This window comes from Bombyx mandarina, chromosome 12 (genome assembly GCF_030267445.1).
Source record: "Bombyx mandarina strain Sakado chromosome 12, ASM3026744v2".
Lineage (NCBI taxonomy): Eukaryota > Metazoa > Arthropoda > Insecta > Lepidoptera > Bombycidae > Bombyx > Bombyx mandarina.
This window is the reverse complement of record NC_143219.1, coordinates 9,398,685-9,425,963: the sequence shown is the minus strand read 5'-3', so window position 1 is coordinate 9,425,963 and position 27,279 is coordinate 9,398,685. Positions and strand designations below refer to the sequence as shown.

The following is a 27,279-nucleotide window of genomic DNA, read 5'->3' as shown; positions in this document are numbered from 1 at the left end:
TTTTTTACTTTATGACACACGTTTTTATCGTTATAGGACTGCGCGCAGAATTTTTTTTATTTTTTTCTGCCGTATAATTTCAGAATATATGACCCTAATAAAGTAAATTAAACTGAAGCATAAAATACAAAACTATTGAGTTTTCAAGGTGGAAATTATAAAAGTGTGTTCGCTAATACTCGGTAGGTAAGCAGCCCATTAACAATTAGTCTAAATTACTGGATCGCTGTGTGACGTGACGGTTGTGTTTGTAAATTTTTTATCTTTTGTATCTTACTGGTGGTAGGACCTCTTGTGAGTCCGCACGGGTAGGTACCACCGCCCCGCTTATTTCTGCCGTGAAGCAGTAATGCGTTTCGGTTTGAAGGGTGGGGCAGCCGTTGTGACTATACTGACACCTTAGAACTTATATCTCAAGGTGTATGGCGCATTTACGTAGTAGATGTCTATGGGCTAAAAAAAAACTATACAAAATAATTTTTCGAAAAACCATTGGTATACACGGTAAAATGTCTTGAGCTAAAATCTTGGGTAATCTTGACAAAAACTCTGTATAAAAACATGTTGCTCCTTCAAATGTTACAAATACAACAAATAAGGGAAGAAATAAAATACTATTTTTTTTACAACGAAAGTACTCAAACGATTTTTTGTTCCAAATTACGCGGGTGACATTAAAATTATCGGTAGCGTTTCATCTTATCAGACTTTCGTGTACTTTAGGTGGTTCCCTTGTTTCATATAATTACAGTCAAGACCGCGTCTGATAATGAATTAAGGGCACCAATGTTTGCAGCAACAATTAGCCTTTACGGAATCTTGGAACGCTTCCTGACACATTGTTCATTATTCGTTTGCTCAAATGTATTGTTTGACAGAACTAGGTCATATTCAAAAAAATAGAAAGCGTATTAAATATTATAGGTATAAATGGATATTTTAAATAACACAGAATAAAATATAATTCATTTTTTATTTATTTGTATAAATCAGTCGGTTCTTTTAACAGAAAACGCATTTGGCACTTTGTTCATTAATTAATAATATGGCTCAATACAATCGTCATTAAAAAGAACCCTGGATGTACTATTTATTACTACATAGTTGAAAGTAATAGCTTCCAGAAAACATGTATCACAATAATTAAACTTACATAAATATTTCACACTATAAGCGTATTCGTCTTATTTACAGTAAAATAATAGAGAACATTGCCTACATCCAGAGTCGAAATTATTTTGTTCCGTTCATATAAAACAAATGCAGATTTTCTGTACAAAACGCAAATATCCTAAACGTTATAAAATATATCTACACGTATATGTATTTACAGTGAGGTTTGATAGCTTAAACATTAATCTATACATCACAAGAAGATTACATACTATTATACAAAAAGGATAACAATATATGGCAAGAGGTTTGGAACGCGAAATCTTGATACAAGATCCCAACGAAACAGTTTTTACAAAACTCAAAACAAAGTATTATTTACAGTCTTATATTATTATATTAAACATATTCTTCAGAAGGTTTCGGCGTGCCGTTCTGAAGTCTTAACGAAGATGACATACGCCCGTTAACAGCGTCTGGTAATTCAGCAATGTCTTTAAAAACCCCGATCATACTTTCGAAATTGGGTCTCCAGTTAAAGAGATGATCCCAACCGAGAGCGGCTGAGGCTGGCGAACCGTTCGCTTGTCGATATAAAGCTGAACTGACATGCGGTACAAGATCATCATCCGAAGCTACTAGAGTGCTTAAAGAGCCTCGAAATGAAGAGTCAAAACTTTCATATGGTGGCGGTAAAATTGATTTCTTTGTGTTATTTGCGTTGCTCACATTTGGTCTCCTAACGTCGTCAAGTTTTTCAGCATTAATACTGTTGTTATCGTATTCGATTTCGGAGCAAGTAAAACTGTCATTACCGCTTTCATCATCGGACCCTGTTGAACTTCTATTGTCGTCTTGAGGGGAATGATGTCTATGTGACATGTGATGTCCTACTCCTGTACCTCGTTGTGCTTCACTGGAGCTAGAAACTGCATCTAATGTTGACACTAAGCTCGACGTCCTTTGTCTCGCATTCATTCTTTCTATTTCTTCTGCAGTTAAGCCGACAGCCCCTGATCCTACGGACACTACTTGAGGTACTTGGGGTGTAGCACTGGGTGTCTTTCTTCCAGCTGATGAGCTTTGTCCACTTAGCTGAGACATCACAGGGCTGTTTAGGCTACGTTCACTATTACTATGTAAAGCATCTTTGCCCACACCTCCAGAACTGGACGTTGTAGCAAGTAGAGCGCTTTGCAAAGGTTTTCCTGATATATCGTGCAGGGTCAATATACGAGGCTGCTGGCTTAATTCACTACTTGGTGATAGTCGTGCAAGTGGCGTTGTTTGATGTTGGCGTGGTTGGGGTGGGGGCTGAGAAGCCTGCTGTAGTACTCTGGACGGGTATCCGCCTGGGTGATGAGGAGAGTGACGATGTTGAGGAGTTTGATGTTTATGATGATAACCGGTTAAAGGTGGTGGAGTTGCTTTATATTTTCGGACATTAGCCGCTTCTCGAAAACCTTTGTAGTGGTAAACAATATCTATATCAGAAGGTGCTATTGAACTTGCATTTTCTAAATCGTAATGTTCTGGTATTTCTGAATTTAGGTCCATTCCACTTGGATGATCATGGTGATGTGAAGTGTTGGTCGAAAGAGGTGGAGGCGGATGATGATCTTCTCTTAAAGCTGGGCTTTTCCCAACAACTTCTCGTTCAATGATGTCGGGACGTTGCGGCCTGAGTGGGTCTATATTCATTATTTCTCTGTCTTTATATTTTTTTGATAAAAGTTCAGGACCAACAATATGTCCGACATTACGTGTTATATCAACGCTTTCAGAAATATAACTGTTTAGGCTAGTGTCATTGTTGTGTAAGCCACGATTCATCAAACTTTCATTGGTTCCAGCTATTAGGTTTGGTGCATTAGACATGGATGTTCCACCATTTTGCTTCGAATGAACGGCATTCATTTTTCCTGTGGAGCCACCAACTTTTTCCTTTTTTTGCTTTCGTAAACGATAGAATATAATGGACACGGAAATAGCAACAAGTAAAATTACGAAAAACACAATGACAAGTGTAATACCAATACGCAGGGGATCTGGATTTTGTGCTGCCCCAATACCAAATGCACTGTGGCAACCATTTAGAAGTTTCCCTTTTAAAATGGTTTCCTTAAAAATACTTCCATTCCCAGCAAACGGCTGTATTTCATTATTAATAGAAAAATTGGCTAAGCAACCTTCAAATTTGTTTTGGCTCGAAGTCATTAATAATTCAGCTTTTACTCCTCCTAGGGACATTACAGTGAGATACGGATCTAAGAAATCGTGTACACCAGCAGCATCCAGCTCTTCCCCAACATCATTATTGTCTACTAACAATCGAATACTCCTTCCAAAAGACAATAAGGTTATATTATGCCAGGTACCATCAGACACATCATTCTGTTCATTTTGTGTCATATTCACCACGGAATTCTGTTTTGAAGTATAACTTACTTTTCCTTCGTGTAATTCAATTAATGTAAAATACTTTTCAGTGGCTGCGTAAAACAGTATTCCATCTTTTCTGTGAGTCCGAAAAAGAAATGACAACATTTTGGCTGGACTATTTGTACGTGTATTAATTTTACTAAGAACTTTATTAGTGTGTTTTTCCCACATGGTATTTCCGCTGTAAAATGTATCCAATAACTGCATTCTCCGATGTTTTTCTGATATAGAAAATGATATAAGCCCTGTTTCTCCGACTGAAATAGATTGTAAGGCGGCTGAACAATCAGGTGCAATAAAAGTACCATCACATTTACACAAATTGGATTTCCACCGGTCGATGCATTCTCCCAATCCACACATAGCTTTTTTATAACATGTTCCTTTTTCGGATCGACCACAATTTGCTTCAACACCTCGGGAATTTAAAGGATTTGAAAGATTTAGCAAACGACCATTTATGGTTATGCTATGCATACATCCTACGAAGTCATCAGAGTGGACTTGTCCTGGGCGTTCTAACAGAGGATCAGCTTTGTGAATTCCTCCAATCAAAAGTGGTTCGTTGTTGAAGTTCAAAGTTCTGTAAATAATAAAAAAAGAGATAAAAAAATTTGCAAGCTTATTTTACAATAATGTCATTTCAAAAGTACTAGTGTTTCTACATTTGAAAATAGATCACGTAGACTATTAAACATACCCGGCTTGTCCGGTGTCATCATTGTAACAGGAGTCGTCTCCAGGTTCGCATTCCATACAAATATCTCCGTGATCAGTGCAAGATGTTGTGCTCAAAGATATGACCCTTCCATTTCTTGTTGCAGTGAGTTTATGCCAGTTGCCGTCCGCTAAATTTTTATTTGGATTCGATATGGCTACAGATGTTATTGAAGTTCTTGCACCCCCGAAAGAAAAAATAGGTTTTCCATTAAGTAGTTCAATAGCTATAAAGTCAGATCTGCCTCCAGTTTGCGCGCCGAAGTTGTATAAAAGTAATGCATCCGGTTTCGTTGTTGCAAAAATTATCGTGATGTCATTGGTCGATGCATCCAGTGCCGGGAACTGCATATATGATAGTTCATCGAATCCAAATGTTGTGCTTTCACAATGGGTTCCGTAACGTCCATCCGAACAACTACATTTATAGCCAGGTTTTAAGCTGACACATATTCCACCATATAAGCATGGATTTGGTCGACATGAATCTACCAGAGCTTCACAATGATTACCCCGATATCCGGGCCGACAAAGACAGAAGAATGAACTACCATCTGCACTTTCTTTACAAGAACCTCCATTTTTACAAGGACTGCTACTGCACACATCATTTTTTTCTAATTCGCAAGTTTTCCCATCACGGCGAACAGGGCAAGTACATAAGAAATCATGTCCTTGTTTTCGACAATGTCCTCCATAGCGGCAAGGATTAGGTGAACAAGGATCTTGACGTTTTTCGCAATTCTTTCCCATAAATCCTTCAGCACAATGACATTCGTAATCATGTTTAACGAAAGGTGAAGATAAGATAATAGCTGAACTATCTATAATTTTTGTGTCTTCTAAAATCTTAATGGAATTCGTACATAAGCCACCGTTTTGACATCGATGTGACGAGCATGGATAATATCCGATAGTAATTTCGTGCTTTAATAATGTAGTGATTTCGAATTCTTTATTTTTTAAGTAATGTTCTGTTGATTCTTTCTTAGAAATAGAGTTGTTTCCTTTCAAGGCTACTGTTAGGTCTAAATAGTTGGGTACTTCATTGACGCCGTATAAAAAAATGGTTTCCTTATTTTTGTCTAGCTTGGCGTTAAGAATTTCCAACAAACTGCGATAGAAATGTGTTAAAAAAAAATTTGCCGTCATATTCATAACTCTGATGGTAACCGATTCTTCCACAGTGGTGTTGTCAAAAGAAAAGTATTCGACACTTACTGAGGATATGACGTCTTTGTGAATACCGTCATTACCCAGCACTGAAAAAGAATAACCTTGACCAGGTTTTATAGTATTAGTGTAGAGGTCACATCCAGATCTGATATTCAATAGTGAAAGTGTTCTATCTGAAGTAGAATCTCGAATTATCTTACATTTATAGTCACCAATAATATCAGGATCATTAGGTTTAACGTCAGCAATTTTTCCATTCGGCACTTTGTTATTAAATGCATATACAACAACATGAACCGATCGAGGAGTCGGCGGATTATCATTTCGGTCGAGAACTTTTATTAATATATCATATTTAGATCGCATTACAGGTGTTCCACTATCTTCAATTTGTATACTTATTTCGAGTATCGGTGTAGCTTCCCTGTCGATTTTCCTGGCTGTGGATAATACGCCTGTATGCTTATTTACATTTATAAAGCTCTCATGTTTCCCACCTATAATGGAGTACGTAAAAGGTGCACCATTTGGTGGCAAATCTGGATCTGTCGCTGATAATGTTGTTATGCTGGTGTTAGGTGGCTCATTCTCGTACACTGATCCTTCAAAAGAATTGACGTCGAAAATAGGACCGTTGTCATTTATATCAGTCAACATTATTTTGACTGTCGCTGTTCCTGTTTGGGGTGGTGAGCCGGTATCTATTGCACCAACTATTAATGAGTATGCAGGTAGTTTCTCTCTATCTAACTTCCTTGCTACTTCTATTTTACCATTCTGTGGATCTATTTTGAAACTTTGTTCAATATTTCCGCCGATAATTGAAAAGCTGAATTGATTATTTTGTGGTCTTACATCTTTGTCTACAGCCTGTACCTGAATAACTTCGTGGCCAATATAAGCTCCCTCAGATACTGTAGCTTCATAATTAAGGCGTACAAACTCTGGAGGATCATTACCGTCTTGGATTGAAATTATCACTTGTGCTTCATCAGTGTCGTTACCTCGAATACCTCCAGAGTTTTTTGCAAGTACTGTTAATACTACTCTATTTTGAGTTTCTCTGTCCAAATACCGTGCCACTCGAATAACGCCAGTTTGAGAATTGATTCCAAAACCTTTATCATTACTTGAACCAACAAATAAGTAATAGATTATTCCATCATCACCACTATCCTGATCTGTAGCTTGTATGACTCCAACATTTGTTCCAACTTCGGCTGATTCTGATACGTCGAAATGAAAAACTGGTTGTTTGAATTTTGGATAGTATTCGTTAACGCCTGTTATATGAATGATAATATTGGTTGTGTTTTTCATTGTCGAATCGGGGTTTTCAGCTCTCACTGTTAAATCATACAGGTTTTTTTCTTCAAAATCAAATACTTCTTTCGAATATATTTCTCCGGTGTTCTCATCAATGTTAAATAATGATAGCATATTAGAGTTTAAATAATACTTGATTATTGCATTTTTTGGTGAATCGATATCTACAGCGGTCACTCTATAAATAAACGTGTTTAAAGGTGAGTTTTCAGGCAAAAATGCGACGTAGGTTGTTTGATTAAAAAAAGGTGCATTATCATTAATGTCTGTCAAAATAATAGTCAATGTCGCTGTTGCTTTCTTTGACTTAAAGCCAAGATCATTGGCTGTGATATTGAGTCGATATTCCTGTATTGTATCAAAATCGAGCGGTCGCATTATGCTAATTGCACCAGATATAGAATGTATTTGAAATTCGTTTCCTTCATTTCCGGACGAAATGGAATAACGAATAATTCCATTAGGTCCATTATCTTCATCACTAGCCTGTATAGTCAAAATTGACGAACCTACAGGTTCATTTTCAGGCACTATAACTTGATAGCTTAAAGCCGTGAATTTTGGGCTGTACATATTTTCACCGGTCACAACAAAAACGATTGATGTTTCGTCTGATTGTGGCGGCACACCGCGATCTGTAGCTTTTATTTTCAGTTCATAGTATTGCCCTAAATAATAAAATTGTTTGTTTACGATAATCCACCCACTATTTGGGTCAATAGTCAAGTACGACGAACCATTACCACCAGACACGTAATATTCAACTTCAGCATTTATTCCAAAGTCCATGTTGTCTTCTGCTTTCATTTTTATTATTTTTTCACCAATAGTGGCTTCTTTAGGAATAGGTATTAGTTTCTCATGATCCCTGAATTTGGGTGCATTATTGTTTGCATCGACAACGTTTATGATCACTAAGCACTCTGATGACATTGGAGGTTTCCCATTATCTGTAGCTACAACAACGACAGAATATGTGTTTTCCGGAGATGAATTTGTGGACGTTCTTTTATAATTCATGGTGAATTTACTTAAAATCTCTCCAGTCGCTGGATCTATTGAGAACAAATCTGATGGTTGTTGTAACGAATATGATATTATCGAATTTGGGCCTTGTTTGTCTCTGTCCGTAGCGATTACTTGTCCAACAAAACTGTTCTTAAATTGCATTTCAGGAAAATTAAAACTATAATAGGAGTACTCAAATTCAGGTGCGTTATCATTTTGATCTTGTATAGTAATGGTAAGGGCTGTTTCAGATCGCCATGCTCCGTCGATAGCAGCGACTTTCAAAATATATTCGTCCTGTATTTCTCTATCTAAGGAACCTGCCACAGTAACATTTCCAGAGATTGGATCAATAATAAATTTATTTCCAATATTTTCAACAAAACTATACGTAGCATTTGCATTTGACCCAGTATCCAAATCAGAACTGGTCACTCTTATTACAAAGGAACCGATTTCTGCATTTTCAGTTACATTAACACTAAACAGCCTTGTGAATCTAGGAGGGTTGTCATTTTTATCCAAAACTGTTATTATTACTGTTGATGTGCCGCTTAACTGTGGAAGGCCATGATCTTCAGCTTCAACAATTATTTCATAATGTGGTATAGACTCACGGTCAAGTGCCATATTTGTATATATTTCACCTGTTTCAGAATCTATACTAAATGTTTCATCATAATCATTTACTAATTTATAAGATATTCGTCCATTTTCATTAGAATCGTAATCAAAAGCATGAATTACTGCCACCAACTGAGGAGGGGATTCTTCTTCCAACACTGTAGCATTGTACAAAGAATTTTCTATTATGGGAGCATTGTCATTGGCATCTGTGACTTTTATTTCAACTTCGATAAAAGATTTCAAAGGAGGGTTATCAGAATCTTTTGCTTCAAGCCATACTTCATATAATGGCATTGTTTCGTAATCCAAACCTTTTCCAGTTAAAAAAACTTCTCCACTCATTTGATCTACACGTAGTGCATCACCAATATTTCCTCCCGCTATTCCATATTGTAATAGCCCAGCAGGACCGGATTTCGGAGATGTAGCTGATAGCCTTGTGACTAATACACCTTCTGGAGTATCTTCGGAAAACGTAAACGAAAGCTTGCTAGTCACAGAGAACTTTGGAAAGTTTCTGACGGATTTGAGAATAAGTATCAATTCAGCTGAACTTTCTTTTGGTGGTGTTCCGCTATCTTTTGCAGTGATTACCAAATTGAACGATGATATACTTTTGTCTTTATAAGTAATAAGATTCTCTTTTGCTTTTATGACACCCGTCTCTTTGTTGATGGTAAACAAATGCTTGTGTTCTCCTTCTAAATCATATTCAATTTTTTTACTCAATCCTATATCATTATCTGTGGCTTTAACTCCAAAGACAAAATTTCCTTTCATAGTCCTTTCAGAAATTTGTGTTTCATATACGGGATGTGGGAACGTCGGTGTATTGTCATTTTCGTCTTCAACAACAATCGTCAAATTTGCAGTTGCAGTTCGAGGATCAGTTGTCGATGAATCCTGGGCCATTAAAATTAAGTAATATACATCCCATTCCTCCCGGTCTAATGTCTCATTAGTATATAGCATACCAGTATTAGGGTCTATTTTAAATCGTTCTGATTTATCTCCAAGTACACTGTATCTTATCTTAGCATTGTTCCCCGTATCTTTATCGGTAGCTTTTGCATGAAAAATCATTGTTTCTGAAGGTAAGTTTTCTTTTACACTAGTCTTGTAACTTTGTCTTTCAAACTCTGGACTATTATCGTTTACATCTTGTACAATTATTTTTACAGTACCAGATCCTGTAAGAGGTGGCGATCCTGAAAATTAAGAAAATAATAAATTAGCGTTAAAATTTACAAAAAAAAGCCCCTACCCATTGTTTAACTTTTCTAAAGTTATTTAAAATATATTGAAAAAATATATCTCCATTGTAATAGTTCTTACGTTTCTCCTGTCATGAAATTCAATAAGCTATATCACTATACACTAAGCATATATTTTCCATTAATTCTTACCAGTATCCATGGCGACCAGTGCAAGGGTATATTCATCTTGTACTTCGCGATCTAAGGTCCTAAGAAGTGATATTTGTCCCGAAGACGCATTAATTTTAAAAACATCTGCATCTCCTTCTTTTATAAAATAACGAACTTGATTGTTAAATGGTGGTGAATCAGCATCATAAGCAAGGATTGATATTATAAAACCACCATTAGGTGGAATAACATTTTCCATTACGTATGCCAAATACGGTGAATCCAAAAACGTTGGTGGGTTATCATTAATATCTTGAATAGAGATGGCAATTTCTGCAGTATCGAACCTAACATCATCTTTTGCGCAGTCCTCTGCTTTAATAGACAGAAGATACCGTGATTTTCTTTCGAAATTGAGATTTTTTGCCACTCTAACAATTCCGGTATCTTCACTGATACTAAAGTCTCTATTTTCATCACCAGAAGCTATTGAATACCGAACTCTGCCATTAGCATCTTCATCAACATCAGTAGCTGAGACCTGAAAGGAGTAGAGTGTTAATACAGACTAATCTATATATATATAAAAATGAATTGCTGTTCGTTAGTCTCGCTAAAACTCGAGAACAGCTGGACCGATTTGGCTAATTTTGATCTTGAATTATTTGTAGATATCCAGAGAAGGTTTAAAAGGTAGATAAATATCAAAATTCCTTTTGTTTGTTTTAAGTTTATTTTCTACAAAAGTTTAGGTTTTTTATTTATCGATTGAGGCACTACGAAATCTGCCGGGTCAGCTAGTAAATAATAAAAGGAAAAATTAATGTTATTTTCAATTTACCTGAAGCACGCTGGCTCCGATGCTAGCATTTTCCGGAACTGATGCACTGTATTGCTTAGGATCAAAAACTGGACTATTGTCGTTTTCATCTATAATACTAATTTTTATATCCATCTTAGTAACGTTAGGAGGGTCGCCTCTATCTTTTGCAGTAACCGTAATTATGTAACTTGATTTTAATTCTCTATCCAGTTTTCCAGTTGCTCTTATAATTCCATCGACATTACCCAACGAGAAATATCCGTTAATTTCTGGGTTAGGCATCATGAAATATTCAACGTATCCATTTCTCCCTTCATCCTTATCAATCGCTTTAATGGTCATAACAACTGTATTAAGAGGAATGTTTTCAGATATAGATGTTACATTCGGTGTTATAAATTCAGGAGCCATGTCGTTCACATCCTTCAGTTGTATCGTCACCTGTAGAAAAACGTAATTACACATTTCACTTACAATAGATTAGAGTGGAATTGATTTGAACATGAATACTTTTGCGTAATTATTCGTGGTCAGGCATATTGTGAGCTAAGGGTAGATATGAAATCTACCTCTCTGTGGGCAACATACAAAAACCTGTCTGAATTTCTGCCTGCTTAAAAAATAAAATGCAGAATTAGATATTGCTTCTCACATAGTCCACTATTGAATCGCATGACAAAAGATCACACACATACATACATATATACATATATAGTATAAATATCGATACTTTATCTAAATAAGTTAGATTCCGTTTAAGTTGATACTTGTCAAACGAGAACTGAACCTGGGTCTACAATGATTTAGGTAAAACTGAAACTGTTCAGGATCAAGTTAGAGAAACTAATTTCGCCAAAATATCTATCGAAATCAATTCCAGATTTCAATTATAATTTTTTTGATGAGCTTAATTCAAGCGTGTGGAATAGCACCTTGACCTGTCTTCTATCAGAGAAGGCTCAATAGATAACCAAGCTTTTGCTTTGTATTTAATTAAATTTTATAATTAACTTTAGTAATGTTTTTAGCTGGTTTTGTATTTAGATTTAAAATTGTATTATAGTATTTTATAAAATAATACGCGGACAGAGGTGGTATCTTCTAATTCGAACAAAACTCCTTAAGAATTCTGTGTTCGTTACAGCTTTTGTTTGCATTTGCAATCAGGTTTCTGCAGTTGAATACTTCAGTAAGCTTTGTATCATAAAACCCTGTTTTCAAGAAGTCTCATCAGAGGTATATTGTAGTATCCAACAATGGATGCATAACAATAGCTCGTAACGAACGTGAGTTTTGTAAACATTATGAAAGCTACCGTCCTATGTATTCATTTTATAGGAATACTACGACGTATATTTAGTATGATGCTGGCAGTCCAGGCAGGCAATTCTAAATACGGAATTATGAGGCTACAGACTGAAGGCTGAAGGTACAGACTTGTAATTAAAAGACTACGGTATATTTTGATGGAGGTGGGTCCTGGTCATTGTGATCAGAATATAAGGCTAAGATACAAGAATTAATATTATTGTTTTCTAATGGGTTGTTGTTTACAAGTGTGAAGTTATTCGGGACATTTTAAAATTGGTGAAAATTCGAATTATTCCCTTACCTTACCTTACTTTATATATATAAAGCCAATAAAAATGTATTAAAAAACGTTACGAGTTTTTTCTTTCAAATGTTATCGTGTCAAGAATTATTACAAGATACTACGATCTTCATTTCTTGTCATGTTCAGTTTAAAGTTAAACAACAAAAAAAATTTATACTGAAATCAATTGATTAAATAATAACAGTAATATTGCTTTCATGAGTAAGCACGTATGTATGTATGCTTTCTGAATACCATGTGAAATACTGACAACTCGTTAGTGAGAACTTACGAAAAGTAACATAGCCCTGTAAGAGTAAACGTTGAGCCTGACAAAATAACAAACCGTGAAGAAGGCATTCTTCGAAATCGAGCCACAATAACTCGACTCCTACAGAAAGTATAAATTAGACTAAAACTTTATTATTTATGATGGCGTTTCAAATAGCGATTATGATTGATTTCCTTTGCAATTACCAATTACGCACTGTAATAATCTGTGAACAATCGTTACTTCGTATATTACCATTAGCACTAACAGACTAACAAAGTTGATAACTTATGAACGTAACGCAATTACTATTTACAAATCTAGAACGAAAATTTGTGCATAAAATATTTACAAGTACAACAAATTAGTTATGTTTTTTTTTTTTTTAAGGATTACTGGTGGCCCGAAGGCCTTTCCAGTTTCACCAGGACAGGTGGGCGAGCAAAGGCTCAGCCAGAAGGGGAGGAATTTGCTAACAGCTGCCCGAGCGCCTCCGAAGGAGACCTAACAGCTCAAGAGCAGCTGCTTCGCGAATGAATCTACTACCGGATCGGAATCGCGACCCGCTGAGAAGATCCGGCGAGAAACTCAGCGAGCTGATTCATGGGTTAGGTTGCACGTCGAACTCTTTGTCGAGTTCGACGAGTACGGTTATCGGGGTCTCTAAGCCTGCTCCTAGTGTTAGAGCTGGAGGCGTCTAGTGCAAAGGTTATTGAATCTGATGAATCCCTAAGGACGTGTAGCTATGTGTATTTTTATACCATACATATGAAAACTTTAGTCCCAAAGAGCGACATGCTACGAATTTAATGAAATTAAGATAACTGAGAGAAAAGCGAAACCAGCTTAAAATGAATGGAGTGTCATTACGAAATTCTTGTTTTCTATGAAAAAACAAAACGAAAAAATATGTGTCAAAAAAACCATGATTTTTAATTCACTTTCTTGCGATTCTTAAAACATTCATCGCTGTGTAGCGTTACATATCATTATAATAAAAATCTTAATACAATACGAGCAAAACAACTATGTCATTTACTTCTTAATTACCCAAGAACATATTTTAGAATTGCTACCCTTTGGAACCGTGGTGTACAATTTACAAACTGAGACAAATTAAAAACAGTGTGTAAACAATGTTCGCTGTAACTTCTACATTGAAAATAAAACTTAAATACAGCCTTTGGTGGTTACTCCTTACAATTTATTTATCACGATAGCCTCAGAGTAACAACCGCATAATGTTCTTTACACTTTATTCTACTAGGCGAGGTCGGCGCAACATATTCTTCTTTGATTAAGCTTACTATTTTACTAGCGGTCATATTTGTGACGTTAAACTCTTTATAGGACAGTGATTGGTAAACTTGTAATCAATATGAATTAATGAGACAGTTAGTTCTTTCTCTTTCTTTCTTTTTATCTACTGCGTCTTCCAAGATACTACTGGTCGGACAGATATAAAAATTAATTTGACCTCAGGTGATGAGTTGTAAAATGAAATCATTTCAACTATTATATTGTTGTAAATCTTAACCAACTCAATTCGTGTGCATGATGAAACATTGTATAATTTTTACTGCATTTTGTTAATGCATTTTTTTACCATAGATGTTGGTTGCAATTATGGTTCGTAAAGCTATCGTGTCTTACAAATGGGAATGCACGATTGATTTGTGGTAGGAACAGGCAGAATGGTGGGCTCGTGCTAGCTCACAATATGCCACAGAGATGTTATTAATATTATTACAACTATAATATTATCGATCATCCGTGACCACGAAAACGACCACGTGTAAAATATCAGAAGCTTAAGAAATTAATAAAACAACAATACCTAACCCGAGATTAAACTCCAATAGTCGTTTTAAATATATCTGGGGTTTACGAAAAAACTAAGAAAATACTACGTTATCTACTTACTTGAACAGTAGACGACAGCTGAGGTTCGGGTGGCTTGGCTGAATCCCTTGCAGTCACAACAAGGTTGTAAATTGGTAACTTTTCTCTGTCTAAATATCTCTCTGTGTAAATAGTGCCATTGTCGGCAATCCCGAAATCTTTGTTTTCATCTCCGGATGTGATGCTGTATCGAATTTTTCCATTTAAACCTGAAATAAAAGTGTTTAATTATTTTTTTCTTGAAACTAAAAAGGCGCTTTGAATGCTATTAATTATTATTAGTGTACTCACTTCTTAGTATCCCAATTGATTCGCATAAAATAAAGTATAAAATTTTAAAATTACTCTCGTATATCATTCTTAATATTTAAAAGAATAATATAATAATAATCTAATAAGAAAATAATATGTATAATAAGTACTATCGAAACTAATAAGATCATGCATAAACAATGTGTTGATAAATTATTAAGTTAATTTATTTACCTGAGTCTGAATCCGTTGCGCTGACTGTTACCACTGAAGATCCGATGGTAACGTCTTCTAGTATTTCGTTAGAGAAACTCATTGGATCAAACAGAGGCGCGTTATCATTGAGGTCGATTACATTCACGTATACTGTAACAGTCCCCGATAATGATGGGTGACCGCTGTCCTGTGCCTGCGCGACTAGTATATAGTGTTGTATCTAGAATAATAACGTATTAAATTAATATTAATTATTTAACATTATATAAAATATATAAAAAGTATGATCGAATTGGACTTGTATTTCTGTTAGTTTTAAAGAAATTTCCAGCAACTTCTATTTTCTTAGGAATTTGGGTTTATGTGTATTTCTGATATGGATACTCTGTTAACATCGAACTTTATTTTTTTTCTTACATTAATTGATTAACTAGCTCACGACCCAACTGGTAGTGGCTGTCGGAGCCCATAGAGATCATAATGTGAATGCGTTGCACCCACCTTGAGACAAGCTATCGAAGTCTCAATAGAATTGTAGGTGGTGCCACCCTTTAGTTCAAAACGCACGACTCAATCGCGGCAGACCGCTTATGCTATGTATATCGTAAATTTTGTGGGTTTGATTATTATCGCACGTGAAGTTCATGAACACGTGCAAGTCGTTCAAGAAGACATACTAAGTAAGTGTTTCTTGATTTTGTGAATACCGATTCGAACAAAGGCATATTCGCATTACTTTATCGATCACAGGAAACGACTAGCTAGTTTGACAATGAATCTTAGAGGCATATAAAGGAGCTGTCGCACTACTCATTAAGTTACGATACATTCGTTTTCCTTTAACAAGAAAATAATTCAAAACAATGAAACCATAGCGTTGAATGTTACAAATAAATAGATCACATTAAAAAGCGTTGACCCGATTGGTAACGAAGTGGGTATTTAGATTTTCCACTTAATAACTTGGAGGCTTTCCAGCAATGACAGAATCCCTCATTCGCGAACGTGGAACGAGATGACGTTTTAAAAAAACAAGTGCTGACCGTGGAATCCGGCCCGGGGATGTTTTGCGGACGGCCGCTTTGTCCGACATTGTTCGAGCCTTAATTTCGATGGCGGATCGAGCGGGCAAATGCCGAATATGATGCGCGACGCGAAAAAACTGTACCGGGATGAAATTAGCAGCTCTCTAGTGGGCTACGGGGAATTGGCGGGCGGTCGAGAGGACTTATGTACTCAACGAATTGTTTTTACTAATTAGCCGAGCCGGCGACTTGATGAGGTCCGGCGACGAATCGCTTCGCATACGTGATCCGTCGACTTCCGATCTTTGCATACAATGTCTCGGAAACGGTGACCAGATAATTATAGCGTTGAAGGATGATTTTTTTTAGTAGATAAAAGTCGCTGATTGGAAAATCCATCAAATACAATGTAAAATGATTGCCGTGTTTCTATGTGCAACCGATATGCATCTATTTATTCTTTGAAGCATTGAATATAAAAAGTCCTTGTATGTAGTCCTTGGTTTATAAATTGTATTGGTGTAAACGTCGGGTAGCCATCGTTACATCTTTGCTTATGCTTATCTTAAAGCGTCTGTAGTCATTCACGTAGTCATGTTATGTAGATGACTACGTGATGCTGACAGATAGGGTTTGCTGATCACTTAACACTAGGTAGATGATCTTTAAACTCATCACGAGTTGCGCTAAGCAGCAACTCCGTTCTAACCCCGACATTACTGGCGTCCATGAGCGACTGAAACCACTCCCCATCAGCTGAGCCGCATACCCGTCTGCGTATAAGGACAAAAAAAAAATGTGTGGTGTTGTGGGAAACCGGATAGGAACGAAGTTTCTTATTATAAAAATATTAATTTTAAGTTCTATTCGAGGTATAAAGAAAATAATTATTCGAATTTAATATTGTTATTGATAAAAATAAAAATAATCGCAAAGGTCAACCACTTCGCAGTGCAATGGAGCAGCCTCGCCTTGGGGGAACCGCCTGCATGATCACGGTACCCCCTACGCCAGCTAAGTATGATTAGCAAGAGAAATACGAGAACATCTATTAACTGTGTAACATCCCGTCACCGCGATTCAAGAATTGTTGAATTTACGTGAAGCGACATCTGTTGATAACAAACTAAATAGAAAAAATCTTACGTCACGGACGTTTTTTCCCGGTTAGGCTACTCCTCCGCATCGTCCCATAAGGAAGTTCTTTTTTTATTTTTTTTTGTTGCTTAGATGGATGGACGAGCTCACAGCCCACCTAGTGTTAAGCTGTTACTGGAGACCATGAACATCTACAACGTAAATCCGCCACCCACCTTGAGATATAAGTTCTAAGATCTCAGTATAGTTACAACGGCTGCCCCACCCTTCAAACCGAAATGCATTACTGCTTCATGGCAGAAATAGGCAGGGCGGTGGTACCTACCCGCGCAGACTTACAAGAGGTCCTACCACCTGTAAAAAGAACTTCGAACTTCAGAACTTCGTTCCAATTATGAAAACACTTCCAACCTATGTCACAAAAACTACTGCTCAGGTTCGTACATTTTTTGTTTAGAAAATTTCCCGCGTAGAGACGCTTGTGTGCATAAATTTTAAGCAACATAAACTTAAGATGTTTCTGACCATTAGTTAGTCGTTCAATAATTATGTGGCTCTTAGTAGGTGGATACTTAAAATTGTAACGTCCTCGTTTACTAGAGCCTGAGCGGTCAACGCCCCCCCATAAGATCTATGTTGAGATAATTCTTTCAACCGCATTGCGTAGCCCCGAGCACTCAGGGGCTGGATAAAAACATGTAAAATTTATTAAATATTATTTTTTATAATCCTATTTAAATCAAGCGTTTATTGAAATTAATTTACTTTTATATTATTGAAATAATAACGCATGCTATATTTTTTGTTGGGTTCATTTTGTATGGATATTAAGTCATTTAGGGAACCTTTATTTTAGCCAATAATGAAAATGGCCTTCGCTATACGGCTTATTTATATTTCCCATAAATTTATAAATTTCACCTGATAAACAGTATTCAGGATAAATTGTTGAGGCGAGTAATAAACGTTAACAAGTAAAGCTGGTACTAACAGCCCATTAGGAAATAGTTCCTTCTATAGTAACATAATGTATGCATAAAATAAAACATCCGTTAGTTTTTCTCATGATTCGCTTTGGAGTTTAGTATTGAATGATTAAATAAGCAATTTTCCAAACATAAAAGCAAGTTAGAAATGTTTTTTTTCTGTTTCTGTTTTTCAACAAGTTGTTTCGTGATTTGACGGTAGTTTTAAAACTATCGAACAACGAAAAATTACGCACAGAGATAATTTAATAAAATTGAAAAAAGAAGATCAATTGGTCGTCTTTGTAATTCAACGTTTAACTATTGTTTTTCCGAATGTATCTGCAACTCCGCAAATATATTTTAATATATATACACAGATGTTCACTTTATGTATTATCCCCGTTGTGTTCTGGCGTTTATGCTTTTAATTAAACTAGAGGTCCCGCAGTAGTCGAAATTCGACTATAATTAATTGGAATTGTAAGTTTGTACACTATTATGATTGTATGTTATACTTCTATAATCACAAATTTCGCCAAGACTACACTATAAAAAAATATTAACAAAGACAAACAATATTTAATCTATTCTCAATTTGACAACAGACGTCAAGAACAAAAGTTTGACAATAAATAGTATGCATGCGTGTGTGCGTCAAATACATGGTATGTAGTGTGTGTAATGTTTTCTTTATTGATTTAATGTATCTTTTATGCATTATTTAAAAAAAAAATTACCATTGTGCACTTCTTCTCTATATTCTCTATAAGTGTGGAAAATTTCATACTCCCCCGTCCGCGCAATTTTCGTAAAAAGGGATACAAAGTTTTTGCTTCACGTATTATATTATATATATAGATTACAAATAAATTGAAGTATTGTGTGTGTATTGTCTGCTAATAATACAAGGTAATCAGTTTTGTAAAAGGGTATGCGACTGTCAGAATAATTACACGGCTACTATAATTGACACGGCAATTTATAAACTTCGTATTAATTAACGCATGAATAAATTAAAAATCGAAATCAATCAGACGAGCGAGCTCTCGAGCGGCGAGAAGAGACCTACTATAATCGCATTCTTATTTAATCTACTTGTGTTTTTATTGGGACGATATTATCTACTTATCGAATACATAGTTCTGAATCAAATATATGAAGCATTTTTTTGACAAAGTAATGTATTTACGTCAACAAACACTGAAACCTTTTGAAGTGCTCTTCTTTTTCTTTAGCAGCTTACACGTTTACATATCAAATACAAATAAAATATTATTATGTATTTTTAAATTGTAATTCGGCAAAAACCATTCCCTGGTCATCTAGTACTAATAAACTACTTAGTTACTACTTTATAAACATTTATTCTTAATTGTAACATCCTCGTCTGTACATTTTTTTTATTGCTTAGATTAGTGGACGAGCTCACAGCCCACCTGGTGTTAAGTGCTTACTGGAGCCCATAGACATCTACAAAGCAAATGCGCCACCCACCTTGAGATATCAGTTCTACTTTTAAGGTATCAGTATGGTTACAAAGGCTGCCCCACCCTTCAAACCGAAACGCATTACTGCTTCACGGCAGAAATAGGCGGGGTGGTGGTGCCTACCCGTGCGGACTCACAAGAGGTCCTACCACCAGTAAATTTTTACATTACATTACTGTGTGTCGCAAAACAGTGCGGCATACTGGTCTCAAGAGTCGCACAGGCGTTATTTATCAGTTGAGAATCGACCTTACAGTGGCTTAAAGTATTTGAAGGCATTGACGTACCAACGCTTCCCGCACTACTTGTTCAACTCTCAAGAGCAAAATACCTAACTAAATACCCCCAATATTTTCTATCCTGACTTCTTAAACTCAGGCTGACTGTTCTCCCTTCGGCGCGCACTTTGCGGTACCGTGGGTTTCGTGGAGTCGGAGTGGTGGGGCTTGATGGGGTTTAGTCGGTAGTCGGTTTTGCGGGGCAGCTCTTGCGTGGCTGAGTCCGTGCCGTGCCTCGCGCGCCTTTCTCAAAGCGTAATCTCCCGGCAGGACTCGGAAGAAGAGAAGGATCCCGGTCTTCCTCTTCTCCCTCTTCTTCTCTGGAGGCGCCGGAGTCCGACATAGCCCGGTCTGTTACCCTCGACCGTGTAACCGTAAATGGATTCCCCAACGTTAAAAAAAAAAGAGGCTGACTGTTCTCAAAGAGGGTTCATATAGTCGATCAGTTGTAGAATTTTAAACTTGAGTGCAATGTGAATATAATAATATGTTTTGTTGACTTCACTTGCTACGGTAAGAGTAATGAGAAGAATTCAGAGGGAACAACACAAAGGAAATAATATGTATGTTTCAAGGTAAAATTAATATGAAACCGCTTCATTCCTCGCACGAAGTGGAAATATTTTGCACGCTTAATCTATTTTAAGTGTTTTTGATTCCACACGTTGTCCATTTTTACGACTGTGTCGCCACATTTTATTAGCGTTTTTAAACTTTTGCCCGATCACCGGATCGAGCCTGCTGTGAACTTATATTGATAATATACATATTTACAACTCAATCGTCTTGAACGCAATTAACTTTTTTCTTGTCATTTTGTTCTGCATTCCGAACGGGCTCGCGAAATAAGAAACCCAATAATTTATTCAGCTTGCTCAGTTTAAGCCGTTGTCTGTTAATTGAATTAGTCGAGAATAAATGTAGATTGACGTCACATTTGTAGGAATATAGTTCTTGTTTGCAAATTTAAAACGAATAAGATACGAAACTAACAATTTTCTTCGAATCAGTCCGATTTATTAGTGTTTATTGTAGGTAATAATGAAAACATCGCACGCTCAGCTGTGACTGTCACTATGCAAACATTCTTTGCTACTTTAGGACAAATATTTTTCGTATGGAAACTATCGACATCTTGTAGTTGATGCCCCTAAACTTATATGCTGTTAAAGTTAAGGCATTTAATTATTGTATAACCTAAACATAGAAAATACAAATAAAAATATCATACAAGTCTCTATTTATTATAAACAAATTGATATAAATTTGTGGTGTTTGAAAATTTACAAATCCTTCATTAAAAATAAATTATAGGAATATGTTACTGTGTTACTAAAATATATGACTATGTTACTACCATCTATAGGAGCAATGAGCAACTAATCGAAGCGAAGCCATCTAGTGGCCGACGCCCGTAAACATTTTTGTTGAGAGCTTGAGTTGCTTATCTTATAACTTATGTCTCAAGGTGGGTGGCGCATTTACGTTGTAGATCTCTATGGGCTCCAGTAACCACTTAACACCAGGTGGGCTGTGAGCTCGTCCATCCATCTAAGCAATAAAAAAAATAAAAAATCTATTACTAATTTATGTGTATTATCTATGGTCTATATGAAAGACGCAGCTCATACATAAAAAACAGTTAAACAAGCCATACGTTAATTTTTAATATCAGATAAATATATAGTAGATCTACTGACCTCTTCATAGTCGAGTCTAGCAGTGAGCGTGAAGACTCCAGTCTGAGGATTGAGCGAGAAGACGTCATTGGCCCAGTCCGATATGACAGTGTACGTCAATTGAGCGTTTGGCCCGGAATCAGGGTCAATGGCCGCCACGGTGCCCACCACAGAACCTCTCGCTGCGTTCTCGGGAATGTCGAAAGAGTATGCGCTTTCTTTGAAAACGGGCGGGTTGTCGTTGGTGTCCGTTACCTGAAATTTTTATGTCACAAATGCGAATTATGGCAGCTGTATCGTTGAACGTGCTTTGACTGGTAATTTAAGTGAACGTAAGCACATTTTATTTAAGTAAGAGAATTTTATGAGTTCTAAAGTACATTTGTAAGACAAAATAAAAACATTCACCGAGAAAAAATTTACTAAAACTGTAAAAACACTTCGATTGTCTTACCAATAAAATGTCATTCATTCGAAATGTTGCAATGAATTATATTCATAGGTACGCAGGGAAGGTACGTACACAGTATGTATGGAAACAGACCTAAAAGCTTCAATGATTAGTTAATCGCCAGTCATCCGTCGAACAGACATGTGGATGTAGACACCGTGATAAGAATTCAACTGATTGAAGCCGACGCGGCTTTGGACCGAGATGCAGATAATAATATAGATATATTTATATAAACACATCTAACATGATACTCGAGTAACTTCGATGTACAGTGACGAACAGTTGCTGTAGATTTATAATTACATTTCATTCTTATTTTGTTCAATGACAATATTCATTAGGCCGTTTTAGTTATTTATCAATTTTTTCCCGTCAATCGGTGAATTTTAAGCGAAATATGAGGAAAAATATGTTAGAAAAGTTAAATGACTAATTTGATCATCTTAAATTAATTTGAGACGAAATAAAAAAACGCCGTGCTAAACCTATCCATATTAGTCAATTTAAAGCTTAAAAATGACTCACGAATTAATATTGTACGTTTGTGTTACCGACTGTACTTTTTTACTGAACATGCTTAAATCTGAGCAACTGCCACTGGTACTTACATGTCATATCGGCAGACAAGCCGGCAGGGAACGGTAAAAACAACAAGTTACTTATTCTAGAAACAAACGAAATGCTCATAATCTAATTTGAACAAAAAATCATACAGCGCGTTCTTTAAAAATGATTTGAATATTAATAGTATATTCATATCTGATAATTCCAGATTAACTAATTAGGTAGTTAGTTTTTGCACGAATTTAAAGTTATATTTACGACACTTATAAACAAAAATAGTACGTCAGAAATCTATGGGAAGACGCACAAATATAGCCTAAAACTACTGTAGCCAAATGTACCACATGGAAGGAATGTTTTTCAATCGTTTTAAAAGCGACTAAGATTATTAATCTCCCAATTTACGCCCCAATCTAAGCCCAGTGTTCCGCTCTCCACATCCATTTAATTTTATTTCCATATTTCATTATGAGCATATCAAATAATATTGACGTTGTAACTAGCTTAACTGCAAGGGTTTGTACAAATATGTTTGGAAATGTTTTGTGTATTATACAACTCCTAGATATCAAATATTTATATGGAGATATTGAAGCCATTGTTTTATCAAAATATATGTTTCTATATTTTAATACAAACCTGAACTGTTATAGTCACATCAGTAAATTGAATCCCATCTTCAGCTCTGACGATAACTTTATATTCCGGAACTGTCTCTCTATCTAATGGGTCTTTTAGTGTTAGGACACCAGTACTAGAATCCAGAGTGAAAGGAGTCGGTTCCTCGTTCTGTATAGTGTACGTGATAGTGCCGATGGTGTCAGGGTCTTCTGTGGTTATAGTAGCGACCCTCTGTCCCGGAGCCAAGTCTTCTGAAGCCATGTAAGCAGCCGGAATATTCACAAATTCGGGAGGGCTGTCATTCTTATCCAGGATCACAACTTCAACCTGTAAAAGGAATTTTACGTTAGTTTATTGATAATGACGATTTTCAATGGAACGAAAGGAATTTTGAGATTATTAAAAATCGATACTGCAACATTGATACTTCAATCAAAATCAGTAATTGACATATCGATTACGTTAGCGTTTAAAACGATTCGATTCCTTATCCCACAAAGAATAATTTTCAAGAAATAAATGCTTATTATTAAAATTGACAACCGTGACCGCGAAAACTGTAAAATATTCTAAACGTCGAAATTGATATGATGACAATAAAAACAAAACGCAAAATTAAACCATAAAAGTAGAATTAAATTATATGAATCGCGAAAACCGAAGAAAATACTAAACTCTTATTCTCCATTCGTTCGTTTTTCTATAATAACATACAAGGAAATTATTCCAATTAAGTTTATTTCTTAAGGAACCTAGACTTTCTTAATTAATTTTATTTAATAAGTAATATTGACATAATTGCTAGTTGTTTTGTTTTATCTATAACTAAGTGGTAGGAAATAAACATGTTTTACGATTCAGAGTTCCACTTGTTTGTTTTTACCTTGGAAGAGTATGAATTGTAAAGTTTAATAACAATTATGGGGTATGTCAATAAAACATAAAGAGGTTTGATACAGACAGAGGAGAGATTTTATCTTTTACCGTCTTATAGATAGACTTTGATTGTATTTATGAAAATGCAATGGATATTGTGATTAAAAATTTTATCATACAGTAATCAATACATCGATTATTTCACGATATTCTGAAACATAAAAATTAGATGCTAGTATAAATCGTAAAACCCTTGTTATTTTTTTCTTAATTAATTGATATTTTGTAAGCACTTTTAGAAGTCCAAAACTAGTACATACTACATTATAACAACCTCCACAGACCTAGGCCTACTGAGTTTTTCGCCAGATCCTCTCAGTGTGTCGCGTTTTCGATCTGGTGGTAGACTTAGCGAAGCATTGCTCTGGCTAAGGTCTGCTTTTTTGCTTTGTCTTATATCTATATTAGCAAAGTCTCTTAGGCTAAGCCTACACGTTCATTGAAGCTAGCATAACCCCTCGAGGTAACTAGGTAAATACGTAAGGAGGTAAATAGGTAGGCAAAAAAAATATTTGAACAATAATTTGTGAGGTTTTAAAAATCCGATAGATGCATACATTTATATAAAATAATTTTAAAGAAGCATTGTAAAAAAAAAGAAACTTCATAATAAAGTATTTAAGCAAACACGGGACCAACAAAACATAATCAAGAGAGGCCAGTCATGTTTTATTTATGAGGTTGGCACAAAATCGGGTTACTTTAACACAGTAAAAGAACAACGAACCAAATTAATAATTCTAAAAATGCAGCCGCCGGTGACTGTCCCGGCAAATGTGCGGCTTCGAACTCTGTTCGGATTACGAAATAGAATATTGTTTATTAAACAATTAAAAAAAGCATTGAAGCTGTATCCTTGCCTATAGCGTATACTATTTCTTTTGATTACATTTGAAGCCCTCTGTCTCTATTCCTCAATGCCACTACATCTATTTATATATATAAAAATGAATTTCTGTTCGTTAGTCCTCGCTAAAACTCGAGAACGGCTGGACCGATTTGGCTAATTTTGGTCTTGAATTATTTGTGGAAGTCCAGAAAAGGTCGATAAATATGAAAATACTCGGAATTAAATTAAAATAACAATTTTGTTTTTCCTTTTTTTTTTGTTTAAGGTTATTATATACAAAATTGTAGGTCTTTTATTTATCAATTCAGGCACTACAAAGTCTGCCGGGTCAGCTAGTACTAATATATAAATCTACAGTAGTTTTTTCGGATGTTCCGATATAACTACTGAAACATGCATCCGATTGACTTGAAACTTGGTATCCGTGTAGAAAATACATGTACTTAATGGATATGCTAATACTTATATGAGCCTTGGACTCCCTAATAATAATGACAATAAATAATAATGTTAATTTTAAATGCCCAGCGAAGCGGCGAGTACGGCTAGTTTATTAATAAGAACGTGATTGTATTACATTTAAACTATTATGCATTTAAGTTAATCATATGCAAACAGTACGGATGTGCCCAAGTAATTTAGCCATTAATCAAGTCAATTCTAAATTAATTTCAGTGACAAATTAAATATGGATAACGTAGAAAATCTATTCGGAATTCGTTAAAAAAATATATGCATCTATGATTGAAACTTATTCACCTCTTATAACAAACAGTAAACATTTAAGGACGCATTCGACGTTTCTGACGTCAGATTTGTGTATCACAAAGTTACATTCATCAATATGATTAATGAAGTGGTTTTTTCCATTTCATAATTTGGTCTTTTTCACATACAAATTGCGGTAGATTTTTTTTTGTGCTTTAGATACATTTGTACGTGAATATTAATGACGAATTGTGTCAGAATGTATATACAACCATTACAAAGAAGGTTTGGATGTTATACCTAAAAAATTAAGTCTATTCAAAGCTGGAAGCTATTAACTAGATATTGAAATGTTCTAAAAAATAAACCAAGAAGTTCGGACCTAGACAGAGAGAGAGAGAGAGACTGGTCTCTGAAATTAGTTTGAAATGTTGTTCTATATTACAGTAAAAATCTCATTGTCATATCTATCTATCTATCTATATATATAAAAATGAATTGCTGTTCGTTAGTCTCGCTAAAACTCGAGAACGGCTGGACCGATTTGGCTAATTTTAGTCTTGAATTATTCGTGGAAGTCCAGAGAAGGTTTAAAAGGTGAATAAATATGAAAATGCTCGGAATTATATAAAAACAAACAATTTTGTTTTTCCTTTGATGTGTCCCCCGTCAGACGGATTCCTTTTGTTTTTTTTAAGTTTATTTTATACAAAAGTTTAGATCTTTTATTTATCGATTGAGGCACTACGAAGTCTGCCGGGTCAGCTGGTCGTGAATAAAAAGATGTAGATTTAATTTTGAAATAAGTGTTCCGCGCCGTTATTTCCGTATGTCATTGTGGCCTAAAAGATAAGAGGCCGGGTACCTTCGTATGGAGCGATCCGACCGAACCGGTGTTCGAATTCCGCACGCAGCTGCCAATTTTCCTAATCAAATACGTACTTAACTCATGTTCAGAATGCAGGATTAATAAAAATTAGAGCCGCAAAAATTATAATATACGTTACTGCTGATGGTGGGGCATCTTGTGAGCTCGCATCTCCTATCTTTTCTGCTGGGAAACAGTGGAGCAACCGGTCTACTGTGAAACTGTGACTAAGAAGTCGTCTCAAAATGGATGGCGACATTTACGCTGTTGATTTCTATAATTAACCAACTAAACTCCAGGTGAGCCTTGAGCTTGTCCACTTAACTAAGCAATAAAAAAATACATGAAAACAGCTACATTACTCTTAAATTGATTGATGACAAACCAACAAACACTATTTCACAATTTTGCACTATTGGCAACTGATTTTTTAGCTTAGATGTTATATATTCGAAGTAAAGCACTAGGACATTAAACCTTTTTAGAATTACCGGATTTATTATTAATATCAGCAAACCAAAATACATCGTTCGATAGAAAAACGTAACGAAGTCGTATAGTTCCTTTAGATTTGATGAATAAGATAAGATTTATGAAGAGGCGAGCTTTATAAACGTAGCGAGTGGTCGCTCATAAAAAAAAAAATCTACAGCAAAAGAACTCGACAAATCAACAAAGCCTCGAGAAGTAAGACTGAAATGCTATGTATTTCGTCATCGGCGCCGTGCCGCTACGGAGCACGAAGTATTCGGGACACAATGATCGGGCCCGTCACAGATAAGAAGCGGCCGATTGTAGAGAGTTTCCTGCCCTCAGCGTGGACAGGCTGCGCATTTGTTATGATGACTCAATCTTTCCTTTGTACTCGAACGAGGGTGCCGTCCCAGCGAGCGAGCACACTCGCCCTAC

The 27,279-nt window shown here is 35.7% G+C and overlaps 1 protein-coding gene across 1 annotated transcript in view; it reads right to left on the bottom strand.

Moving 5' to 3' along the window:
* Positions 1-959: 959 nt before the first annotated feature.
* ft (cadherin-related tumor suppressor fat) overlaps positions 960-27,279 on the bottom strand; it is a 135,893-nt gene continuing 109,573 nt past the window's right edge. The window contains exons 2-9 of the mRNA XM_089731924.1: positions 23,027-23,335; positions 21,391-21,624; positions 14,853-15,054; positions 14,388-14,575; positions 10,618-11,040; positions 9,816-10,317; positions 4,256-9,617; positions 960-4,138 (exon numbers count right to left, since the gene is read on the bottom strand). Of these exons, the coding sequence (XP_089588050.1) occupies positions 1,513-4,138; positions 4,256-9,617; positions 9,816-10,317; positions 10,618-11,040; positions 14,388-14,575; positions 14,853-15,054; positions 21,391-21,624; positions 23,027-23,335 (9,846 nt within the window). The 3' untranslated portion in view covers positions 960-1,512. The remainder of the gene's footprint in view (positions 4,139-4,255; positions 9,618-9,815; positions 10,318-10,617; positions 11,041-14,387; positions 14,576-14,852; positions 15,055-21,390; positions 21,625-23,026; positions 23,336-27,279) is intronic.